This window comes from Nelumbo nucifera, chromosome 6 (genome assembly GCF_055504915.1).
Source record: "Nelumbo nucifera cultivar China Antique chromosome 6, China Antique-T2T, whole genome shotgun sequence".
Taxonomy (NCBI): domain Eukaryota; kingdom Viridiplantae; phylum Streptophyta; class Magnoliopsida; order Proteales; family Nelumbonaceae; genus Nelumbo; species Nelumbo nucifera.
The window spans coordinates 16,447,401-16,469,207 of record NC_142654.1 but is presented as its reverse complement, the minus strand read 5'-3'; the positions used below and the strand labels follow the sequence as shown (position 1 = coordinate 16,469,207).

At 37.1% G+C, this 21,807-nt stretch overlaps 1 protein-coding gene across 3 annotated transcripts in view; it reads left to right on the top strand.

The window, feature by feature from the left end:
* LOC104590367 (RNA helicase family protein) overlaps positions 1 to 20,590 on the top strand; it is a 74,733-nt gene extending 54,143 nt beyond the window's left edge. For 2 of the 3 annotated variants that reach the window (XM_010249006.3, XM_010249015.2), the window contains 8 exons: positions 4,733 to 4,825; positions 6,024 to 6,238; positions 14,456 to 14,615; positions 14,916 to 15,189; positions 15,275 to 15,467; positions 15,576 to 15,762; positions 19,674 to 20,042; positions 20,156 to 20,590. In XM_010249006.3, coding sequence (XP_010247308.2) covers positions 4,733 to 4,825; positions 6,024 to 6,238; positions 14,456 to 14,615; positions 14,916 to 15,189; positions 15,275 to 15,467; positions 15,576 to 15,762; positions 19,674 to 20,042; positions 20,156 to 20,287 — 1,623 coding nt within the window. In that variant the 3' untranslated portion in view covers positions 20,288 to 20,590. The remainder of the gene's footprint in view (positions 1 to 4,732; positions 4,826 to 6,023; positions 6,239 to 14,455; positions 14,616 to 14,915; positions 15,190 to 15,274; positions 15,468 to 15,575; positions 15,763 to 19,673; positions 20,043 to 20,155) is intronic. The other variant, XR_016077451.1, reaches the window with a different exon arrangement.
* Positions 20,591 to 21,807: the final 1,217 nt, after the last annotated feature.

Genomic DNA, 21,807 nt, shown 5'->3' with positions numbered 1-21,807 from the left:
AATATTAGGGCTTGCCAATATGATATGATGCCCCCAACATGGGGTGTATAATATCGAAATTTGAAACTTTATTTCAAAGACCATTTTGCTGTTTTAAACTAGTTTTTTTTTTTTCAAAAGCACTAGCTCTTACATGTTTTTCTCAACAAAGGCTGGTAGTGACTTGCACTGAACTTGCAGCTGATCTTCAAATGTTTTTTTATCAGAAAAAGTAAATTTATTTTATTAAATTAAAAGTAGGAATTTACAACTTGATTGTCTGTAGTGTCAATCCCTTTATAACCCAAGTTACATGGATGCCCAAAACAATTGTTGCCTCATAATCCCTTGTTTTTCTAAGGAGTCATCTAACCCATTTGCACTCCTCCTAATCCATTTGAATTCAACCTCTTGTTCTCCTGCTAGTTTTTCCACTTCTCTTAGCATGTGTTGTAGGGTCCAAGGGATATGCATTTTTCCCATGAGATGACCACTTGTAAGTCTCCTTCTGCCTCTATCATTCTAAAACCCAGCTGTTTAGCTAGTCTGAGACCTTGCAAAAGAGCCAACAGTTCGGCCTTAAAAGAGTTTCCCAAACCAATTGGCCCTGAAAACATTGCTGCAATCCTCCTGAGTTTCTGATGACCCCTCCTATACTATCCATGCCCGGGTTTCCGAGGGAAGTCCCGAAGTTTTGTTTTACTTTATTACCTGTTGGGGGTTTCCACTCCATACAAACTGTCTTTTACCCTCGAAGAATGTGTTGTTTCAGTCCTGGCCCTTGATAAATCTGTTACTGAGATGGTTTTGAAGATGTCTAAGGTCTTCACCCAAAAGGTTACCTTTGTTTTTATACTATAACTTCCTCCAAGGACCTACTCTTCTCCAAGAAGGTTATACTATTCCTCTCTTCCCACACCATCTAGTAAATTGCTGCCTTAGTGGCCTCCAAACTCCAAAGCACTTTCCCCGTTTTCTTTGGTTGCCTCAAGAAGTTAGGACTGAAAAGACCTGCCACATCTTGAGGGGGGCCCCACCAGATTTTAAGCAAAAAGGAACAGGAGGTTAGTAGATGGGTTAGGGTCTCACCACTACCCTACATAAGAAGCACATGTGAGTTGAAAGACACACAAAAGGCCTTATTTTTTGCAACATATCACAAATATTTACCTTTCCAAGACAAATTTACCAGCAAAAAGCTCGAATTTTAAGTGGGATAGGCTTACTCCAAATTTCTTTCACTAGGCTTGATGGTTAGATGAGGCAAGGGACTTAAAGAAGGAAGAACAAGTAAATAGGTCATCTGGGATGCAAGAGGTTGAAAGGAAATAAATGGGAAGATTTGCTATAGTGGCTCTTATAGAGTAATTCTTCCACCCAAAGAGATGTAATTCCGTTTCCACAGGGCTTCCTAGCAAACCGTTTTACCACTGGCTTCCAAAATCCATCATATATAGGGTTCCCTCCCAAAGGCAAGCCTAAGTATATGATAGGCCAAGCTCTAATCTCACATTCTAGTATCTCAGCAAACCTCTGCAAGTCCCATGCATCCAAATTTATTCCTGTAACCCCACTTTTCCTCCAAATAATCCTCAACCCTAACAATCCCACAAAATTATTAATCAGTACCTTCAAATTTCTAACCATTTCTAGATCAACATCCTCACAGAACAAGATTGTGTCATCAACAAGTTGGAGATGGGAGACTACCACTTGGTTTCCACCTACCCTCCAACCCCTAATCAAACCCTGTAAATCTGCTTTCACCACCAGTCTGCTTAGTACCTTTACCACCAAGGTGAATGGGAAAGGGGATAGGGGGTCTCATTGCCTTATTCCTCGCTTAGTACCTTACTCTAATCTTCAAATTTTGTTCTTTACAATGGATGTTTTTGTAATTTTCATCATTGTTGGTGTCAGCCCATGGAATCTTGAATGGGCAATTTGGTAATTTCAATTTCATCATTATCCCATTAACTGATATGGGGTGAAGTGGTGGGATCTAAAAGTACAAGAGGCCTTTGTTGCAAAAAAAGTTTGGGGCCAAGTGTAACAACCCCTTAAGTAAGAATTTGTGTTGTTGATGGCAGTAATGGCTACTTGCAAAATTAAAAGAAGATAGAGAGAGAAAGAAGAGAGAAAACCTAGAAGCACTCTAGGGCATCTGAATCACCTTTAGGAGAAGACATAAGAACCATGGTTCAGAAACATCCCTAAAATCTCCCCATTTTGCTAGGGAGCAAAATGAAATTTTCCAATAATCTTTTTTTCCTAACATCTCTGTTATTTTTCCAATATGTTGGTGATATTTCAGATTTCATTGGTAGACTATACTCTTAAGACTTAAAATTTTAGAATATTATTAGAAACCTTTTTTGATATTTCATTAAAATCATTCGTAATTATTTTTTTTCCTAAAAGAACAAATGGAGATTTTCTGATTGGATGATTGGTTTACTGTTTTGATATTATTCACCAAGTTATATGATACAAAAGAAAAGAAAAAAAAGGCACACAAAAGGAGGATTCTCAATCTAATCAAAATGTATAGAAAAAAAAATGACAATCAAAATGACAATATGACATGTAATGAAGATAAGGTCGGTGAAAGACAAGGGAGACAGGAAAAATACCAATTTAAGTCTCGTAATCTTCTCTTGTTTGACCTACACGGTTGTTTGCTATGGATATTTTCAGCCTCAAGTGTGCTTATACTTCTAAGCATTCCTTAAAGGTATTAACTAATTGCATGCTTTTAGAAAAGCTCCTTGAGTTTTTTTAGATTTTCTAAATATCTTAATAAAATTATTAAAATATCCTCAAAATTTCCCCATCTCTGCATACTGAAATATCCATCAATATTGAAATTGCCAACCATGATGAGAACTCAAATAAACTAAGTTTATGGATGATAAGAAACAAACAATTATAGAATTGCTACTATCCTACTTTAGTTCAAAGAGAACTCTATAACTCCTGAACTACCCATGAAATGATACTGAAGCTTTAAACGTAACCAACTTTTAACTAGACAAATCAGAGGCTATGGTTGGACCCCATAAATTTGGAAATAACAAAAGTTCCCTATTGGCAATTTCACCCATTCCAAGTAACATTGACACGCCATATCAGGGCTTGTTGTAAGGTCTTCCTTCTAGAACCTTCTGGAGTGTTGATTAATTCATGCCACTACCCATGCAAGCAAATAAATAAACCAAAATAAAAACAACTAATAAACAGCAAACATCTTTCCTTAAGATCCACTTCCTAATACAAAATGCTGGTCTGAACTACCCTGGAAAGTCCGTGTAATGACTAATATTTAAGATAAACATAATGAAGTGAAACAATCAACCATTAGTCATTTTGCTGATAATAACACATTAATGAAGGGGAAGACTGTCCAAAAGCCATAGAGTGTTCCAAGAGCTTCTAGGTGGTAACTGGCTTTTTAGATATCTTGAGGGACCATTTATTATGGTATTCCTTCTTGCATAATGGAAGCAAGGAAGATGACATGCAGATTTTTTGGAGTGGAAGACCAATTGCATTGACTCCCTATTTGTGTGTTCCATTCTTTTCTTTTCTTTTTCTTTTTGTTTTTGACAATTAACGTGATCATAAGGAACTGATTAAAAAATGATCATGAGAACTTTATTAATAATCAGACAGCTGTAATCCAATATGCATATGCTATAATAAAATGAATAAGGTAGTTAATCTTGGAGGGGTGCTCCCCACCACAGTACAACTAAGGATTTTCCCTAGGATGGATGTTTTTATGTGGTTAGTGCTATTGGGCAAATGCTTAATCTTGGATCAGCAAAGAAAGCAGGAACTCAAGCTCTGCTGAATAGGTGTGTCATATGCAAAGAGGAAAACCACAGGCACTTTTCCCTTGCAGCAATGTATACCCAAGGGTATTTCAGCTCTTCTCCTCTTTGTTTCTGTGGTGGGTTTAGGGATTGCAGCTATGCCTCATGAAGTAATTCAAGAAAGGTTGTCTATTCCTTTCAAGGATGGAAGACAAGTGTTATGGATGTGCACACAATTTTTTTCAATTTATTTGGGGAACTTGAAGGAGCAAAACATGAGTATTCTGAAGGAATTTCAAAATCTCTACCAAGGATCAGAGGAAATATTTCTTGTAAATCAGGAATTGGGCTTTAGTTATGACTAAATTCAAGGATTTAGTGGATAAATGTTGATGAGGAATTGGAGTATAATATGAACAAGAAAAAGAATTTGGTCAGGAATTGTCAGATACTTCACAAATTTTACCATAAATTTTGTATCCAATACCATATCCAGGTAATATGTAAAAAAATACAAGGGCAACAAAGTGGAAAATAAGAAGGGATGGCACAAAAACTCCCACAAAGATTTAAGAAAAAAAGACCAATGCTCTTATCTATGCTGGTAAAATCTTAAGAATTCAGTAGAATATGCATATATAAGACAGAAATTAGGAACTTATTATTTTAACTCTTTTTCTTAGATGTAGCTGTATAGTTCCTTGCGTTGATGTTGAATGTTCTGACATCTTTAGGTTTTTTTCCTGTTAAGCTTTGATGGTGAAGCAGTGATATACATGTGATACTGTAGTTTCTATTTCTTTTTTCAGTATCCTTCACTCAAAAAAATTGGTTTTATCTGTAAAAGCAATATCAAATCAACAAGTTTCTAATTGAAAAACTTCTGGCAATTTATTACAAGACACATGGCTTCATTTCCTTATTTTTGTCTTTTGTAGGATGTTGATATTGATTCTCACTACAAGAAGTATAGCATGCATACAAGACAATCACTTGAAGCTTGGTCTGTTGTACAGCTTGATTTGGGTCTTGTGAGTATCATGACAAAATCTGTATTCTGTAAGCTTGTACTAACTATGCATTCTTGGACTAGCATTTAGATATTTTCATAAAGGCGGTCTGGTGGATGAGGAAGTTTACTTGCTTCTATTATACTTTTAGCATACATCCGTGGGGGTTGAAACCCTCCATTTGGTGAGTCCTGACAAGGACTTTGAAGCCAAGAATCAACTAGATGGGATTATATCCTATATGCGGTATTTGGGTTTCCCTTCAATGTAATAAATGCCTTGTGGTTGTCAAAGTTATACTGGCTGCTTGTTATTGGTAATGGCTCAGGTTGCATTGGGTAACAGTGAACTGACCTCCGAATCTGAAAATTTTGCTTTTCGGAGGTCAGGTAGTTTCTCAGTTAAACATCCAAATGCACCTCTAAATTCTGAACTTTCCTCTTAAATTATCAGAGGTCAAAGTCACCTCTAATTAAATTTGGCACTAAACTAAGAAATCCTTTGGACAATATTTTCCTTCTACTTTTTGTAATTGACCATGGAAGTCCAACATTTCCTTCCTATGTAATTTTTTTGGTAAGAACCTTCTCATATAATATAATATTGAGAGAAACAGTGGAGAGAATTGAGAATATGTGGTTGGGCCATCCTGATTGCATGATACATTTTTTTATAAATGAAGAATTTATTAGAGAAAGAAAATAGAAGCAACTTTTACAGGAGACATTGCATGATACATTTTTCAATACACACACACACAAAGGGGTCAAACTGTAAAACAGACATTTCCAGCATTTAGAATCCTGAACAGCTTCTCTACTTCCAGAGTGCCACAAGTGCAGTAAAACTATTTTTGACAGTTTGGAACTATTTTCAGAACTTCTTTGTTGCTCTTCAAGGATCATAGTTCAGATAAGCCAAACCTTTTGCTCAGAATCTCCTTTATTTAAGGAATGAGATCTATTTAGTTGTTTGTGCAACCTAACTCCATGAACATGTGCCACATTTACTGTGGATAGAGGATGAAGAGTTCCTCTATTCCCCTATCAGCTCATCTATTATTTTATATTTGTGTATGCATTTGTGTCTCAGGTACATTGTCATGATACTCAGCATTTTTTTTTAACTGAGACATTTTACTTTAAACAGGACAGGCATTAAGTACAATATTTCCTTTATTAATTATAAAACTTACCCATCTACTGTTGCTAATGTGTAGGTTGAATCAACAATTGAACATATTTGTCGCCATGAAGGTGATGGAGCTATTCTTGTTTTCATGACTGGTTGGGATGAGATATCTAAGCTGTTAGATAAAATTAAAGCTAACAGTTTTCTTGGAAATTCAAGCAAGTTTCTAGTTCTTCCACTGCATGGTTCAATGCCTACAATCAATCAACGTGAAATTTTTGACAGGCCACCAAGTAACATGAGGCAAGCACTCAGCTTGTAGTGCCTATATTTTAGGGTAGAAGTTCATAAAAGATATAAATTATTTATTTATTCATGTACATCTTCAACCTTTTGGTTCTTTTTCGTACTATTTATTGTGCTTGGTCATTATTTCTGGACCTGTAAAGGTAATTGTTTCTATAGCATGAACTTCCTTGTGAGAAATATGAAAAATAAATGATGTTAATCAAATCTGGAAAATAATGTAGAGGAAATTAATGGCTGTAACTTTTGAATGTGTGAGAGAAAACTACCACTAGCTGGATCATTACAAGTTTCTTGACGCACCATGGCTTCAAGGGCTGGCAATGACTTTGGATTGCTATGGTCTATATGTTTGTGCAATACAAATACCTGAGTGAAAAAATAAAGTAAGTTACAACTAACAGCCAGAGGGTAGGCTAATACCTTTTCTGATACACTTGTCAGGGAGGGGGGGGGGAATGGGACAGACAGAAATCGTATTGGGAAACCAGGCCCTGGGGCTACCCTCTGGCTGCCATCTATTTATTCTGATGGTAAACTGGATGTAAGGTAATCATTGTATGGATGTTGGAAATACTAGGAAGGTGGACGAAAGAGGTAATCATTCAAATGCAAGATTTGAAACTCAGACAAGAAATTTCAGTGTTTGATTGTCTGATCTTTCCTAACAGGGAAGGCGGCAAGAAAAAAGAGTTGGGGGGAGAGATGAGGATGGAAAGGTCGAGAAAAGGTGTGGAAATGCTGGGGGTAGCTGCAGGTGCTTTTGTCTCAAAGCAAAAAGAAGTGGTGGGGCCCAATGGTTTTGGAAGACATGCCACTACTGGGAGCTATGCTGTTTCAAACCCAACTAAGGACGTTGCTTTGAAGCCTATGGAGTCTGATTGCAGTCAACCCAACTGAACCAAACCAAAAAGAACTGTTATGTTTTGGGAATTTTGGTGACATCAACTAAGGAGGTAAGAAAAAGACAGGAAGTGACCTAGTTTGCAAATAGAACATGGGCAAAAGATGGCCGAGGGACTCTGGAGTAGCAAGTTCAGTGAAAATGCCTGTGCTGAAGAAGAAGAAGAAGAAGAAATGCTAGGTGGATGCAAAGAAGAGGAATCCAAGGCATGTCAGAGAGGAAGAAGTAGAAGCAAATTTTGATGATGTGGAAGGCTGTTCTTATGCAAGCTCAGGGGTTGGGATTTGGGAGTATACAAAGCAAACTTGCACCCCTACCTAGTGTATTGTAGCCACAGCCTAAAGTAAGACCTCCACCTCTCACTTCTTATTCCCAAAAACCCTCTGATTTTTTTCCGTCCATATTACCCAACTGACAACTGATGGAATAATGCTCAAAAGGGTCTGCCCTTTCTGATTTGAAACCACCAACTTCCAAGATTTCAGCAACTCAAGTAAACTTCTCAGTTGACACCAATTGGCACTTAAGAGCTTGTAGAAATGATTATACAAATAACCAACAACTCTACAGTGCATAAATAGGTGGTTCACCAGCTCCACAATCTAGCCATACATCAAACACTCTGAAGAGTCCGGAAACATATCCCTCCTTGTTAACAGGTCTTTGGTGAAACAGTTCCAATTCCAGCAGCAATAGCTGACAATAGTGAAAAATAAAAAATCTAAAGAAATTTTCTTTGGAGAGGCTGGCAGGAGAAAGAAAAAATTCCTTTGGTGGACTGGGTGCGAGTGTGTAAACCAGAAGTATCTGGAGGTTTGGGGATTAGAAGGATGAAGGAAATTCACACAACCCTGTTTGAGAAATGGTTCTGGAGATTCAGCTCTGAACCAGACCAGATTTAGAGGCAAACTAGCATGGAGAAATTTGGTTCAAGAAATTTCAATTGGGACCCAGGCATCATCAATGGCTCCTATGGCTGTTCAATGTAGAAGGGTATTGGAAAATACTACAGAAAATTTGTACAAGGAATACAGATGAAGGTGGGAGTTGTGAAGAGTTAATTTCTGGAGAGATGTATGGTGTAATGGCAGGCTTTTGTAAAGAGACTGGGCCGAAGACATCCAGAGATAGTGCTGACTTATATGAGGTTGCATAGAGTTGACCAACCATCCAATGACTGTATAGTTCTCCTGCATCCATTTCTCAAATTCAGGGTCTGTCTCTTCGGGTTTTACTTTACTACCTGTGAGATACCTGAGTTTTCCTCTACTACAGACATAAATTCTTATGGACTGTGCCCAAGCAAGATAATTTGTCCCATCTAGCTTGATTGTGGTCACACCAGTCAAAACAAAATCTACCGAGCCGAGGCCGGAAACCGGCACTTGCTTGAACTCACTTCCATATGGCTCCATTAATCAAACGAAAATCAAAAAACCAGAAATTTGGTATATATAAACTTACTTGAAGTCAAACCAGAACCCATATGCTTGAAAACTAGGGTTTTACTCCGTCTAGCTGTTGGGGGGGGGGAGAAGAGAGAAGATGCAGCCACTCCTACCAGAGCTTCCCAATCTCTTCCAAACCTAAACAACCCTCTTTTAGGAGTCAAAAGACACCTCCCAAGCACAGAGCGCCACACCCAAAGCTTCACTTTTACCTGTACCTTCGAAAATCTCTAGTCGGCTAGTTTTGGGCAGCAACAGAACAACACCACTTCTTGGCAATATCCAGCCAGATCTAAACTCTCCAAACCCTCTACCAACTAGGCCAGAGATTCTCTGAGCTACAGAGAACCCGTCTCTCCATACATTCTCTTAATCGAAGGGTGTATGGGAAAAGAGGAAGAAGAAAAGAAGGAAGAAAGAAACCTGGCTCTGATACCAAGATGTAAACCAGTCCTCAAAATAGGTGTAAACTTAAAAAATTAGGAAGAAAAAGGAGGAAGAAAAGAGATGTAAACCAGTCCTCAAAATAGGTGTAACTTAAAAAATTAGGAAGAAAAAGGAAGAAAAGTAAGAGCAGCAGTACAAGAGAAGAAGATGGAGAAAAGAGGAGGAAAAAGAAGAAAGGTTTGAATAATCCTTCCCTCCCTTCTCTAATCCTTTTTACTAAAAATTAATGTTAAAATAATTACAAGTATGCCCTTAAGTGGGCGACCAGCTAGGTAGTAACATAAAGAGATCAAACAAAAAGAAATAACAGGCCCATTAAGAGAGGCCTATTAGCTAACAGGAAAATAGGAAGAATATTACAAGAGAAGATACTAGGACCCATTCGGCCCAGTCTCTTTACACTCCCCCTTAAGCTGATCATAGATGTCAATCATGCCCAACTTGCTTATATAGTGTGTCATTTTCCCTCTCGGAACTCCCTTGGTCAAGATATCAACCATTTGTTCTTCTAATGTGATGAATGGCAAACAAACTTTTCCTGAGGAAACTCTTTCCCTTATAAAATGTCTATCAACCTCAATGTGCTTAGTTCTGTCATGTTGAACAGGATTATGTGCAATATTGATAGCTGCTTGGTTGTAATAGTAGAGCATCATTTGCTTCTCATAGTCAACCCCCAATTCTTGTAAAAGGGATTGTAGCCACAGTAATTCTGACACACCATGTGTCATTGCCCTGTATTCTGCTTTAGCTGAGGATCTAGCAACTACAGACTATTTCTTACTCCTCCATGACACAATGTTCCCAGCGACCAGAGCACAATAACCCGAGGTGGATCTCCTATCATTAATACATCCTGCCCAATCAGCATTAGTGAAAGCTTCCAGCTTCATATGTCCATGTTTGGAAAATAGAATACCTTTCCTTGGAGTACCTTTCAAGTAACACAAAACCCTTTCTGCAGCAACTAAATGAGTATCTCTGGGAGAATGCATAAATTGACTAATAACACTTACTGCATTGGAAATGTCCGACCGAGTCATGCAAAGATATAATAACTTCCCAAGCAGTCTCTAAAACACCCCCTTATCAGATAAAAAGTCTACCATTTGTAGCAGAAAGCTTATGATTGGGATTAATAGGAGTGGAGATTGGTTTAGCTCCAAGTTTACCAGTCTCAGCAAGGAGGTCAAGGACATATTTACGCTGAGAAATGAAGATACCATCCTTAGATCTAGCAACTTCAATGCCCAAAAAATACCGAAGATCTCCCAAATCCTTGATCTCAAATTCAAAGTTAAGAAATCTTTTAAGGTTATTGACCTCTTGAGTGTCATTACCCGTAACCACAATATCATCAACATAAACTATCAAAAAGGTCACTAGAGAGCCATTTCTCTTCAAGAACAGGGTATGACCAGATTGAGTTTGTGTGTAACCAAAGGAGACAAGAGCAGCCCTAAACCTCTCAAACCATGCCCGATGAGACTATTTGAGAACATAAATAGATTTCTGCAGTTTACACACCTTGCCTTGCATTTCCTTCCCATACACCCCTGGAGGCAAAGACATATAGACCTCTTCATGTAGGTCTCCATTCAAGAAGGCATTTTTAACATCAAACTAGTGTAGGGGCCAATCAAAAGTAGTGGCTAGAGATAACAAAACCTGGATTGAGGTCATCTTAGCTACAGGAGCAAATGTCTCAAGATAGTCAATACCATACATCTGAGTGTAGCCTTTTAGCAACCAGCCTAGCCTTAAACCTCTGAATAGATCCATCATATTGATATTTAATGGTAAACACCCATTTACAACCCACTGGTTCCTTCCCTTCAGGCAAGTCAACAATATCCCAGGTATGGTTCTTATGCAAAGCATCCAGTTCAGCCATCATAGCATCCCTCCATTCAGGTTTAGATAAGGCTTCCGGTACGAACTTGGGTATCACTTGGGAAGAAACAAAAGCAAGAAAAGAGTAGTAGGAAGGAGATAGAAGGTTGTAAGATAGGTGTTTGGAGATACAATGGGTTGTATACTTCTGCTTGCCCTTGCGGAGAGCAATAGGAAGGTCAAGGTCTGGGAAAGATGTAGATGGGTCAGAGGAAGGCTGACCTGTTACCTCAGTAATGATGGGAGGAACAAGAGGCTCTTCGGTAGGAGTGGAAACAACTTGCCCATGTCTGAATCTGTGCCTTTGGTACCACCTTTGGAGAACAAGATGAGGAGGAATTACAGGAGAATGAGGTGGAGGAGGAGGAATAGGAATATTGGAGGTAGGTTCAGTGGGAGAAGTGGACACCTCATGAGAGGACTCAAGAGGAATGGGAAGAGGAATAGTTGGAGACGTAGCAAAGGGTTCTTCAGATTTCTCTCCCTCAGGAGAAATACTAAAGAAAGGAGTTAACTCAGCAAATGTGACATCCCAAGATACAAAGCAGGTGCCACTAACTGGATCAAAACAGCAATATCCCTTCTGTGTGGAGGCATATCCCAGAAAAACACATTTACGAGCCTTAGGTTCAAATTTGTGTCTTTGATGGCTGTGAACATGCACATAGCAAGTGCACCCAAAAACACGGAGAGGAAGAGAAAATAGATCCTCATCTGGAAAGAGAAAGCTAAAGGGGGTTTTGAAGTTAAGAACCCGGTAGGGCATATGGTTGATCAAAAAGGTAACAGTAAGAACAACATCTCCCCAAAATTTTATAGGAACATGGGATGCAAACAGGAGGGATCTGGCAACTTCAACCACATGTCGGTTCTTCCTTTCCGCCACTTTGTTTTGTTGTGGAGTGTAGGAACAAGAACTTTGATGAATAACCCCAAAAGTTTCAAGATAGGCGGAGAGGGTTTTCTCAAAATACTCCTTAGCATTATCATAATGGAATATTTTGATCCGAGTGTTAAATTGGGTGATGATGAGTTCATGAAAATTTTGCACAATAGATGGTACTTCATCCCTGGATTTCATGAGATAAATCCAAGTGTAACGAGAGTAGTCATCAATAAAAAGGATAAAGTACCTGTAACCCCCCATAGTTGGCAAATGATATGACCCCCATACATCAGAGTGAACAATATGAAAAGGAGAAAGAGATCTTTTATTGCTTACTAAATAAGAATGTCTACAATGCTTTGCCAGTTCACACGACTCACAATGAAGACTCGATAAAGACACTCCTTTAAACATATCTAGAAACAAATGACTCAAAGCAGAAAAAGACAAATGACCAAACCGAAAGTGACATAACAAGACTTTGTCAATGGACTCTGACAAGACTGACTCTAAGGCAACTCCATGAGATGGTCCAAAAGCTCTATCTGGTATGTCTAGCAAGTATATTCCGTTCGCCTCATGGCTACTCCGAATCATCCTCTGAGATTGTAGGTCCTGAAAAACACAATGAGTGGGAAAAAAGGTTATGCTACAATTCATGGATTTAGTTAAGCTGCTAACAGATAAAAGGTTTGTATTAAGTTTAGGGACATGAAGGATAGAGGATAAATAAAGGGTGTCAGAGGTCTTTATATCCCCTTTAACAGAAATGGGAGCAAGAGACCCATCAACAAGGGATATTTTCTCTTTACTAGAGAGAAGGTGGTATGAGCAAAAGAGATTAGACAGGCTGGTCATATGGCCTGATGCACCGGAATCAATAATCCAAGGGATTTTGTGATTACCTGAAACTGAAGCATGATTTGCAGAAGCACGAATACCTAAGTGAGCAAATGTTGATAATGATGATGTGTTGCTGGTGCCCAACATCAATTTCTTGCCATAGGGATTTCAGTATAGAATAGTATGCCCTTAAGTGGGTGGCCAGCTAGGCAGTAACATAAAGAGATCAAACAAAAAGAAATAACAGGCCCATTAAGAGAGGCCTATTAGCTAACAGGAAAATAGAAAAAATATTACAAGAGAAGATACTAGGACCCATTCGGCTCAGTCTCTTTACAGCTTTGATGGAGAAGTTCCTTTCATCATTCATAATATCAGATTTGACAGGGATGGGTAGTGGATTTTTATGAGGTGCAAAATGGGGTAGTGTCTTGGTGCCCAACTTTCTGGAGAAATCTGAATTACAGGGAAATAGAGGAGCTAAGCTCCCTTCTCAGCATCCTTAACAGCAATTGCCCAAAATTAGACCAAGAAAGATAAAAGGTGTTGGAGATGGGAGAAGTCAGGAAGGTTTTCAATTAAATGTTTTTATAAACAGCTGATAAACTCTTAAAGAACAGATTTTCCCTATGAAGCAATCTGGGTACCACAAGTTCCATACAAGACACCTTTTTTGCTGTGGTATGCAGTATTGGACAGATGTCTTACCAGAGATAACCCGGTCAGAAGAAGGGATACACATCCAAGGCAATCACTGGTGCAAAATGTGAGCATGACAGGGAAACAGCAGATCACCTATTCTTGCATTGCAATCCGGCAAGAGAGATCTCGTTACACTTCTTCAATGCTCTAAACCTTAGTTCATGCCACCCAAGGAATTTAAAAGAATATTTGAAGGCATGGAAGATGCATTAGCTAAGTAGGAAGAGAAGGATGATTTGGAACATAATTCTGGTAGCAACAAGTTGGTGTATTTGGAAGGAAAGATACCAAAGGGTCTTTGAATCTAAAAGACATTCAGTGGATGAAGTGTTAAGTTGGGTGGTGGCAGCGGTATATTCTTAGTTAATTGCATAAGTTATTTTGTAATATGCCCCATCAGAGGTGTTTTTGATTGTTTGCTACTTAGTACAGGCTGAATCAGTTCAGCTCGCTTATACTTTTTGTATAATGACTCGCTGTACAAGATCTTAATAGTGATGCAAAAGTTTTTATAGTGAATGAATACAATCATATTTTATCTATATATTATACAATACATCAAACCTATGTAAATAACATAGGATTCTACTCTTTATTTATCAAAAACAAATATGAGAAACAAACATAAAGTTCCCTCTGCTCACAAAAAAATGACCCCATGATAACATGAATATGATGTCAAGAAATGGAGTAATTGGATCATTTGGTCCCTTTAGCAGATAGATCATGATTGGATCAATCAACTTCCTTTTTTCACCATCTACTATAATTTTTCTTTTTAAAATGTGAATCTGTGATATGGAGGATGGCTTCACCTGTTGGTTAGGGTCAATTTTTGGCATTGGAATTTTTCTAGGTTGAAAAAGTCTGCCTGTGTCCTTGTGTGCTTTAATGAGATTGGTGGGGCTCATGTAAGAGCTTACCAATTAGGGTATTCTAGATTCGTTTTAGACATATTGTGAGCTTTTTATTTGACTCTATTGCTAGATTTCTACTATGGAACTACTACTATTACTTTACAAGCCAAAACTTTGAGAAGTTCCAGTGTATTCACATGGGAGCTATCTTCTAATTGTTTGGCAATATTGCAGGAAAATTGTGCTATCAACAAATATTGCAGAGAGTAGTATCACAATAGATGATGTTGTGTATGTCATAGACTGTGGAAAAGCAAAAGAAACCAGTTATGATGCTCTAAATAAGCTGGCTTGTCTCTTGCCATCTTGGATATCAAAAGCTTCTGCACATCAGGTATGATGTAATTAATATGTATAATTAACAAGGGTGCAAGTCAGGTACCTTATTTGAAGAATTTACACTGCATCTGGCTGGGCTTTTGGATCATGTGCATTTAAATTTTAACAAAACCCCAACCCAAGCCCACCCAAGTTGTACCTATTATAATATAAGAAATTAAGAATAATTACTGACTCGACAGTATTCTCTAATGGGATTCTTAGTCTCACATCCAGTTTACCATCAGAATAAATAGATGGCAGCCTAGAAGTTGCTTATTGGAGGTTCCTCTTTATAATGGTTAAACATTTACAGAGACGAGGTCGTGCGGGTCGTGTGCAGCCTGGAGTTTGTTATAAGCTGTACCCTAAGATAATCCATGAAGCAATGCCCCAGTATCAATTGCCAGAGATTCTTCGAACACCTTTGCAAGAACTGTGCCTCCATATCAAAAGTTTGCAACTTGGAACTGTTAGTTCATTTTTGGCCAAGGCTCTTCAGCCACCAGATCCTCTTGCTGTTCAAAATGCAATTGATCTTCTCAAAACAATTGGAGCTCTAGATGATATGGAAGAGCTTTCTCCACTTGGTATGGAACTCTTGTAACTTATTGTGATTCCGCTTGGGCCATTAGATATAATTCTTTTAAAATCCAAAGTAATTTACCTGAACAGGTCGCCATCTTTGCACCCTACCTCTGGACCCAAATATTGGAAAGATGCTTCTCATGGGATCCATCTTTCAGTGCCTTGGCCCTGCATTAACAATAGCTTCTGCCCTTGCCTATCGTGATCCATTTGTTCTTCCAATAAATAGAAAGGAGGAAGCTGATGCTGCAAAAAGATCCTTTGCTGGTGATTCTTGTAGGTTAGGTCATTGAGTTATCATTCAAGTCAAAAAATTATTTTCCTTTCCCCTAGATTTGGCCTTACTGTGATTTCTGAAACAAGAACTTGCACTTTTTTTTTCATGCAGTGACCACATTGCACTTCTCAAAGCATTTGAAGCATGGAAGGATGCAAGAAATAAAGGAAGAGAAAGGGCATTCTGTTGGGACAATTTCTTATCACCTATGACCTTACAGATGATGGAGGATATGAGAAACCAATTCCTGGATCTATTATCAGATATTGGCTTTGTCAATAAATCCCTTGGATCCAAGGTAAGATAAACTTTCATGGTACCTCATTTGTGGGAATGTGCTCCAAAGTCCTTGATATCATACTGTAGATAGGAATTGCCAACCCAATAGCTTCAGATTGGGTTGGGACTAGGTTGGCCCGATATCTTCACTTTTCACTTCTCAAGGAACTTTTCTACCTAAAAGCTTAAGTTGTTGGGTGAGGTCCCTGAATAGGTTTTTATTCTCTAACATGCCCCTTCTTGTGAAAGCCCATCAGGCTTGAAGTGTGGAGAAGCACAAGCCCACCCATATCTTGTGCTGAAATTTAATTAATTATAATGGAGGTGATGAGGATCAAACGCTAGATCACTTTGTAAAACAAGCTCTGGTACCATCTCAAGGAACCGTTCAACCTAAATTCTTAAGCTTTTAGGTAAGGTCCCTGAGTAGGTTTTTTTTCCCTCAAACATCACTAAAATCTTTTTATTTCTTAGACTCGAAATTAGCAGATTAAGGTTAGTGCACTTTAGCATTGTTATATGTACAAGGACATAGTTATGTTTCTTTAGAAGTATTATACATTTATACTACAACATTTTTTCCTTTGAACGTAAAATTGTTTTACATGCATATAAATGCATACATTCATGGATGCATAGTTGCATATGTAGCATATATACATAAACATATACAAATACTTGTATGCATACATACATGATTCTATGATATTACTTACAAATCTGAAGACATGTCAGGTACGTTAGGTTGGATTGCCCAAACCTCAACGCTACCCTACCCAACCCAACCCAACTCTTTTGGCTTGGGTTTGGGCTAGCCAAGCCTAAGTTGCAACCCTAATTTTAGATGTAGTCCATCCAAATGCACAACTGTTTAGGTGATTGGCTACCTCCTATTGGTCATAGTTCCTAAAGCCTTGTGGCCTATTGGATGTAGGAGTTTGTAATCAATTATCTTTTCCAATTAGGAAAAAGCCTAAAATGAAACATTGTATTTGCTTCACAACTGTGCACATGAAAAGACTTCGGAATCAGGGCATTAGTAAATGAGCAAGCTAGCTCAGATGCTTTGTAACCTTGGCTTGAATAAGCTGACCCTGAGCCTGAATTTGGGCTTGTTTGACTAAATGAGCCTGAACCAAGCTTGGTTGGGCTTGGATCAGTTTAAGCTTGGCTCACTTAGACAGTATAACATACATGATATATAATTAATATATTGCATAAATGAAATATATATACTATAACTTTTTATGTTAATTTTCTTTTTCAATATAATAAAGACAGAGCAATAAGCCATTCAGTTCAGCTAGTTCAACCGTTATCAAATGGCCCCTTAGTTGGTAGCATGGAATTTGGGTCAATACTTTCTTATTATTTGCTGATAGACAAAAGAAATTAGCAGTACACCTAAAAGAATAGGCAAAAATGAAGAAGTCATACATATATTTATTTAAAATTAAAAGACAAAAGAAACAAATTGGTGGCTCTATTTTAGTCCCTACAATGGATATATACCACAAATTTGTACCTTTGCATAATCAAATGTAACATTTCAGGAAGAGAAATGTAAAGCTTTACATAACCAAATCCAAGATTCACTGCAATTAAGCTTGTTGCTATGCATTATCAATATTTTACTAAAAAACAGAAAAAACTCTAGTTCACTAACGTGTTTGAGATGTAGGTTGGTTCCAAATATTTAACAAATCACCAGCCAACTCTAAAAATTAGGATTAAGGATCAACCTAAGATTTAGGTCTCGCCAAAGTTCACTAACCCAACCTAAGATTTGAAGGGTTTTTAGAATGTCTTTTGCATATTTACCTTTTATTGGGCTTTACAACCCAATTTAGCAGTAGAATAGATAAGAAGTATGCACAAGTGCCATTAATAAATGTATACATATTTTCTACATATATACATGCGCGCACGCGCTCACACACACACACACACACACACACACACACACACACATATATATATATATATGTTAGAAAAGAATATTTTTATATGAATAATATGCTCATGCATAACATGCATATTTGTTCATCTTTATGCATGGATGTAAGCTTAAGTTGATCATATGCATAGTTGAGGCATGATGCTAAACCAGAGTGCTAGAGGCATAAGCCTCTCAAGCATGTGTTTTTTAAATAAATAAATAAATAATTAAAAATAATAGAAAATGAATGGTAAAATAGTAACTTTTTCAAAAACAAAGGGAAAGAATAGGAAAAAACTAATAAAACATTATAGTTGGAATCTCTAATAATAAAATCATCATATTCAAACAAAAACAAATATTTTAAACATGATAACATACATGAAACTTTCAATTGCCAAATTGTTAATAGGATCAATGCTTGAGTTCTCTATCCCAAGTTCCCAACTCAGAATTCATTCCCAAGTCACAACTCACATGAGTGATTAAACAAAAATATAGCACCATTCAACTATGGACTACAAAAAACTTCAAGGGCTGAGATTTGATCAAAAGACTAAATCATCATCGTCCACAAGAGTAAAGGCATCATCTTTAACTTTGATATTTGCATCTACATCATATTGGAGCATTTCTTCCTATTTCATCTTCTTCTTCATCAATCAGATTTAATTCCATATTCATGTCTTTCCTTATAGACCCTACAAACAAAGTACAATTGCAACAGAACAATATGTCACCCATAACATTTGAATGGCTCAACTATATAGGTAATTAGATTAGACCACTAGAAATAAGCATATTCACTTACTTTGAGATTGAGTGGCTTGGATCTTATGATTTCTAGAATCAAGTGTCTTATTATTACCACCATAACCATGATCCCTCTTTCTATTATTTGAACCTTCTTTGTTAGTAGGGGCTGTTAGCTCTATTGGATCTACATACTCAGCTACCTCCATTGCAACAATTTAAAAACCCATGGAATTGTTATCCCACCATTAATGATTAGTTGGAAGAAAGGGGTCCTTTATTTCAATGGTTCATTCATCATCTTCTTCCACATATTGTGTTAATATATGATCAATACTTGTACTAGCTTTTCTCGCATTTCTTTCCCTTGACTTCTTGTTGCACATGATAAAAACTAAAGCATTTAACTTTGCTGTTGTAGTTTGCTTTTTTTTTTTTTGCATCTAGAAGACACAAAAAAAAAACTTCTATAAAAACCTAAAAAGTAAACCAACAAATAGATAAGGACTTGCTTAAAAGTGCTCCAATTTCTTTCACAACCAAAAGCACTATTTGTAAGAATCAAAACTCAAATATAAAACTTTGTCAACTTTGGGATTTGGGTTCCAAAACGTTCCCACCAATCAACTAGGATATCATATGACATTATTACTAGTGAAGCTTTAAAAGATATAGAAAAATAACTGTGCACACTGGTTTTCGAAATTTGATAATCTGACACCAGTTGACCACTTACCAGGAGTTCGCTTCTTCCTAGTATCAATTGCCATGTCAATTGGCAATCTGCTAGGGCAATTCATGTCTGTTTAGGGTCATCCTCTTGGACCTCTTCATGCACTCAAATAATCCATTTCTCACTTAGCGTTCATTTGAAAAGTTTGACTTACAATATAGCTATGGGTTTGAATATTAGTCTGTTACATAACTCATAACGGAATGAACTGCAGCACCCATTCAAGTTGATAAGAAAAACAACCAAGATATGAGTTCATCATCAATCCATCACTTTCTGAGTCTACATTTTATCAGTAATTCACATTTCACAACTCACCAACTCAATTTTACTTATAAATTTGTATAACATAAAGTGAGTACAAGATCAAAATTTCCAACTAAAAATTCAGCAAGCACAATATTTTTTGAAGATAAATAGAAAATTTTATTAAAAGAATGCTGGCCTACTACTGGGAAGAACATGCATGGATTCTATGCATTATAATTTTGTTGATTGTATGCAGGCTTACAATCAATACAGCGATGATCTGGAGATGGTATGTGCAATCTTGTGTGCTGGCCTCTATCCAAATGTGGTGCAGTGCAAAAGAAGAGGAAAACGGACAGCATTCTACACCAAAGAGGTTGGTAAAGTTGGCATCCATCCAGCATCTGTCAATGCAGGGGTTTACCTATTCCCACTGCCTTACATGGTATACAGCGAGAAAGTAAAAACCACCAGCATTTACATCCGAGATTCGACAAACATATCAGATTATGCATTACTTCTCTTTGGAGGCAATCTCAATCTTAGTAAAACTGGGGAGGGTATTGAGATGCTTGGTGGGTACCTCCATTTTTCAGCATCAAAGAGTGTGCTAGAGTTGATAAAGGTAATTTACTTTTATCTCTTGCTTAAATTTACTCTTTTGTACTCTGATAGGGATGAAACAAGAGATGGATGTGAAAGTCTTATATTATATACTTCTGTAATGTGATTTTTCAGAAGCTGAAAGGTGAACTCAACAAACTTCTACAGAGAAAGATCGAGGAACCTGGGCTTAACATCCATGCAGAGAGTAAGGGGGTGGTTTCTGCTGCTGTTGAGTTGTTGCATAGTCGAATTGTTCGATACTGATTTTCTGTTCTACGATCATAAGCACACTAAGAAGAAAGAGTGCTATCATTTTTTTACCAAAAATTAACTACCTAGCTTTGTATCATTAGTATTTATTTCAAGTAGCACTTTTAGTTCGTTTGAGCGGTTACAATTTTTATAGAGCTTAGGGGAGATATCTAGTGCTCACGGTCATAGGTTCATCTATATTGCAAAAGATGACTAGGACAACAATGAATATGTCAATTTTTTTTGTTTCTGTTATCGAATGCTTAAGTTCAGACACATAGATTATGAATAAAATGATCCAATATTTTGGCATTATTGTGTTTCCATCTTCCTGCTCAGTATTGTAGGTGTAGACATCATCGAACATCCCTTTTTTTTACAAAGGGAATTAAAATATTAGATGAAACTATGATAACTATTTAGTTTTGGGACATTTCATTCTTTGGTTTTTCCCTAATCACATCTGCCACTTCTACTGCAACCTAGTTATCATTCCACAAGTGAATTTGCCGTAACCCGTTCTCTAGTGGAGGTATCACATCAAGGTTTTTTATGTTTTTAAAATGGCCCTCAACCATGAGATGTTAGGAATTGACTTCGCTTAAGAGAAATTCCCTAGGCTGCGTTTGGTTGCAATGCAATTTTAATTATGGCAGTGCAAATGGTTTGATCCAAATTCTAATTTATTTTTGTTTCAGGTTCGACTATGATATTGGAAAGATATGATATCCAAAAAATTTCCAATTAATCAAGTGGGATCGTAAATGTGGTAGCCAATCAGGTGTTATTAATCAAAATTCAAGCACGGGTTTTGATTGGTCAAAATTCTTCCAATAGCATATCCAAGATTTGAAATTTTGATACGTATCAGCCAATACGTTTTGTATTAGTGACTTCCCAATACACCCCCAGAGGGGGAATTTTGGGGTTTAATCTGGTTCAGAGGGTAGACAGGTCTTAAATCAATCCCTCTGAACCAGCTTTAAAAGAAAAACTAAAAAAATAGGAGAAATCAACTTTGATACAGGCCGATACACCCCTGCATATCTTTTCCACATCATAGATTTTCCCTTTTGTTTCATTTATTTTGTTTGATTTCAGAACACAAATGAAGTAAAATGATGAAGCTGAATAAAGTAAAACCCAAAACAAAATTAAACCAAAATTTCATTCTTTTCATTTGTATTCCCATACGTTTGTGTGCAAAAAAAATTGCACTGCAACGGTGCAACCAAACACAGCCTTGGGTAGATAAGATGCTTTAATCCCATGATCAGTACCCTAAGTTCAATAATATGGGCTTAGACTTTTTCTTTTTGGCCTTTTGTCTCCTTTGCCTTTTCAAACGAATTGTCTTTTAAACTTGTATATATACTCCAAAGTCTTTTTTAAGTAAATATACATGTTCATTGCACGTGATAATTTCAGATAACAATAATAATTTCAATATCCTTATTAGAACCCATTAATCAAAGCATGGTGTACTGATGGATTTAAATTTTGTATTTTATTTTATTATTAATAAAAGTACT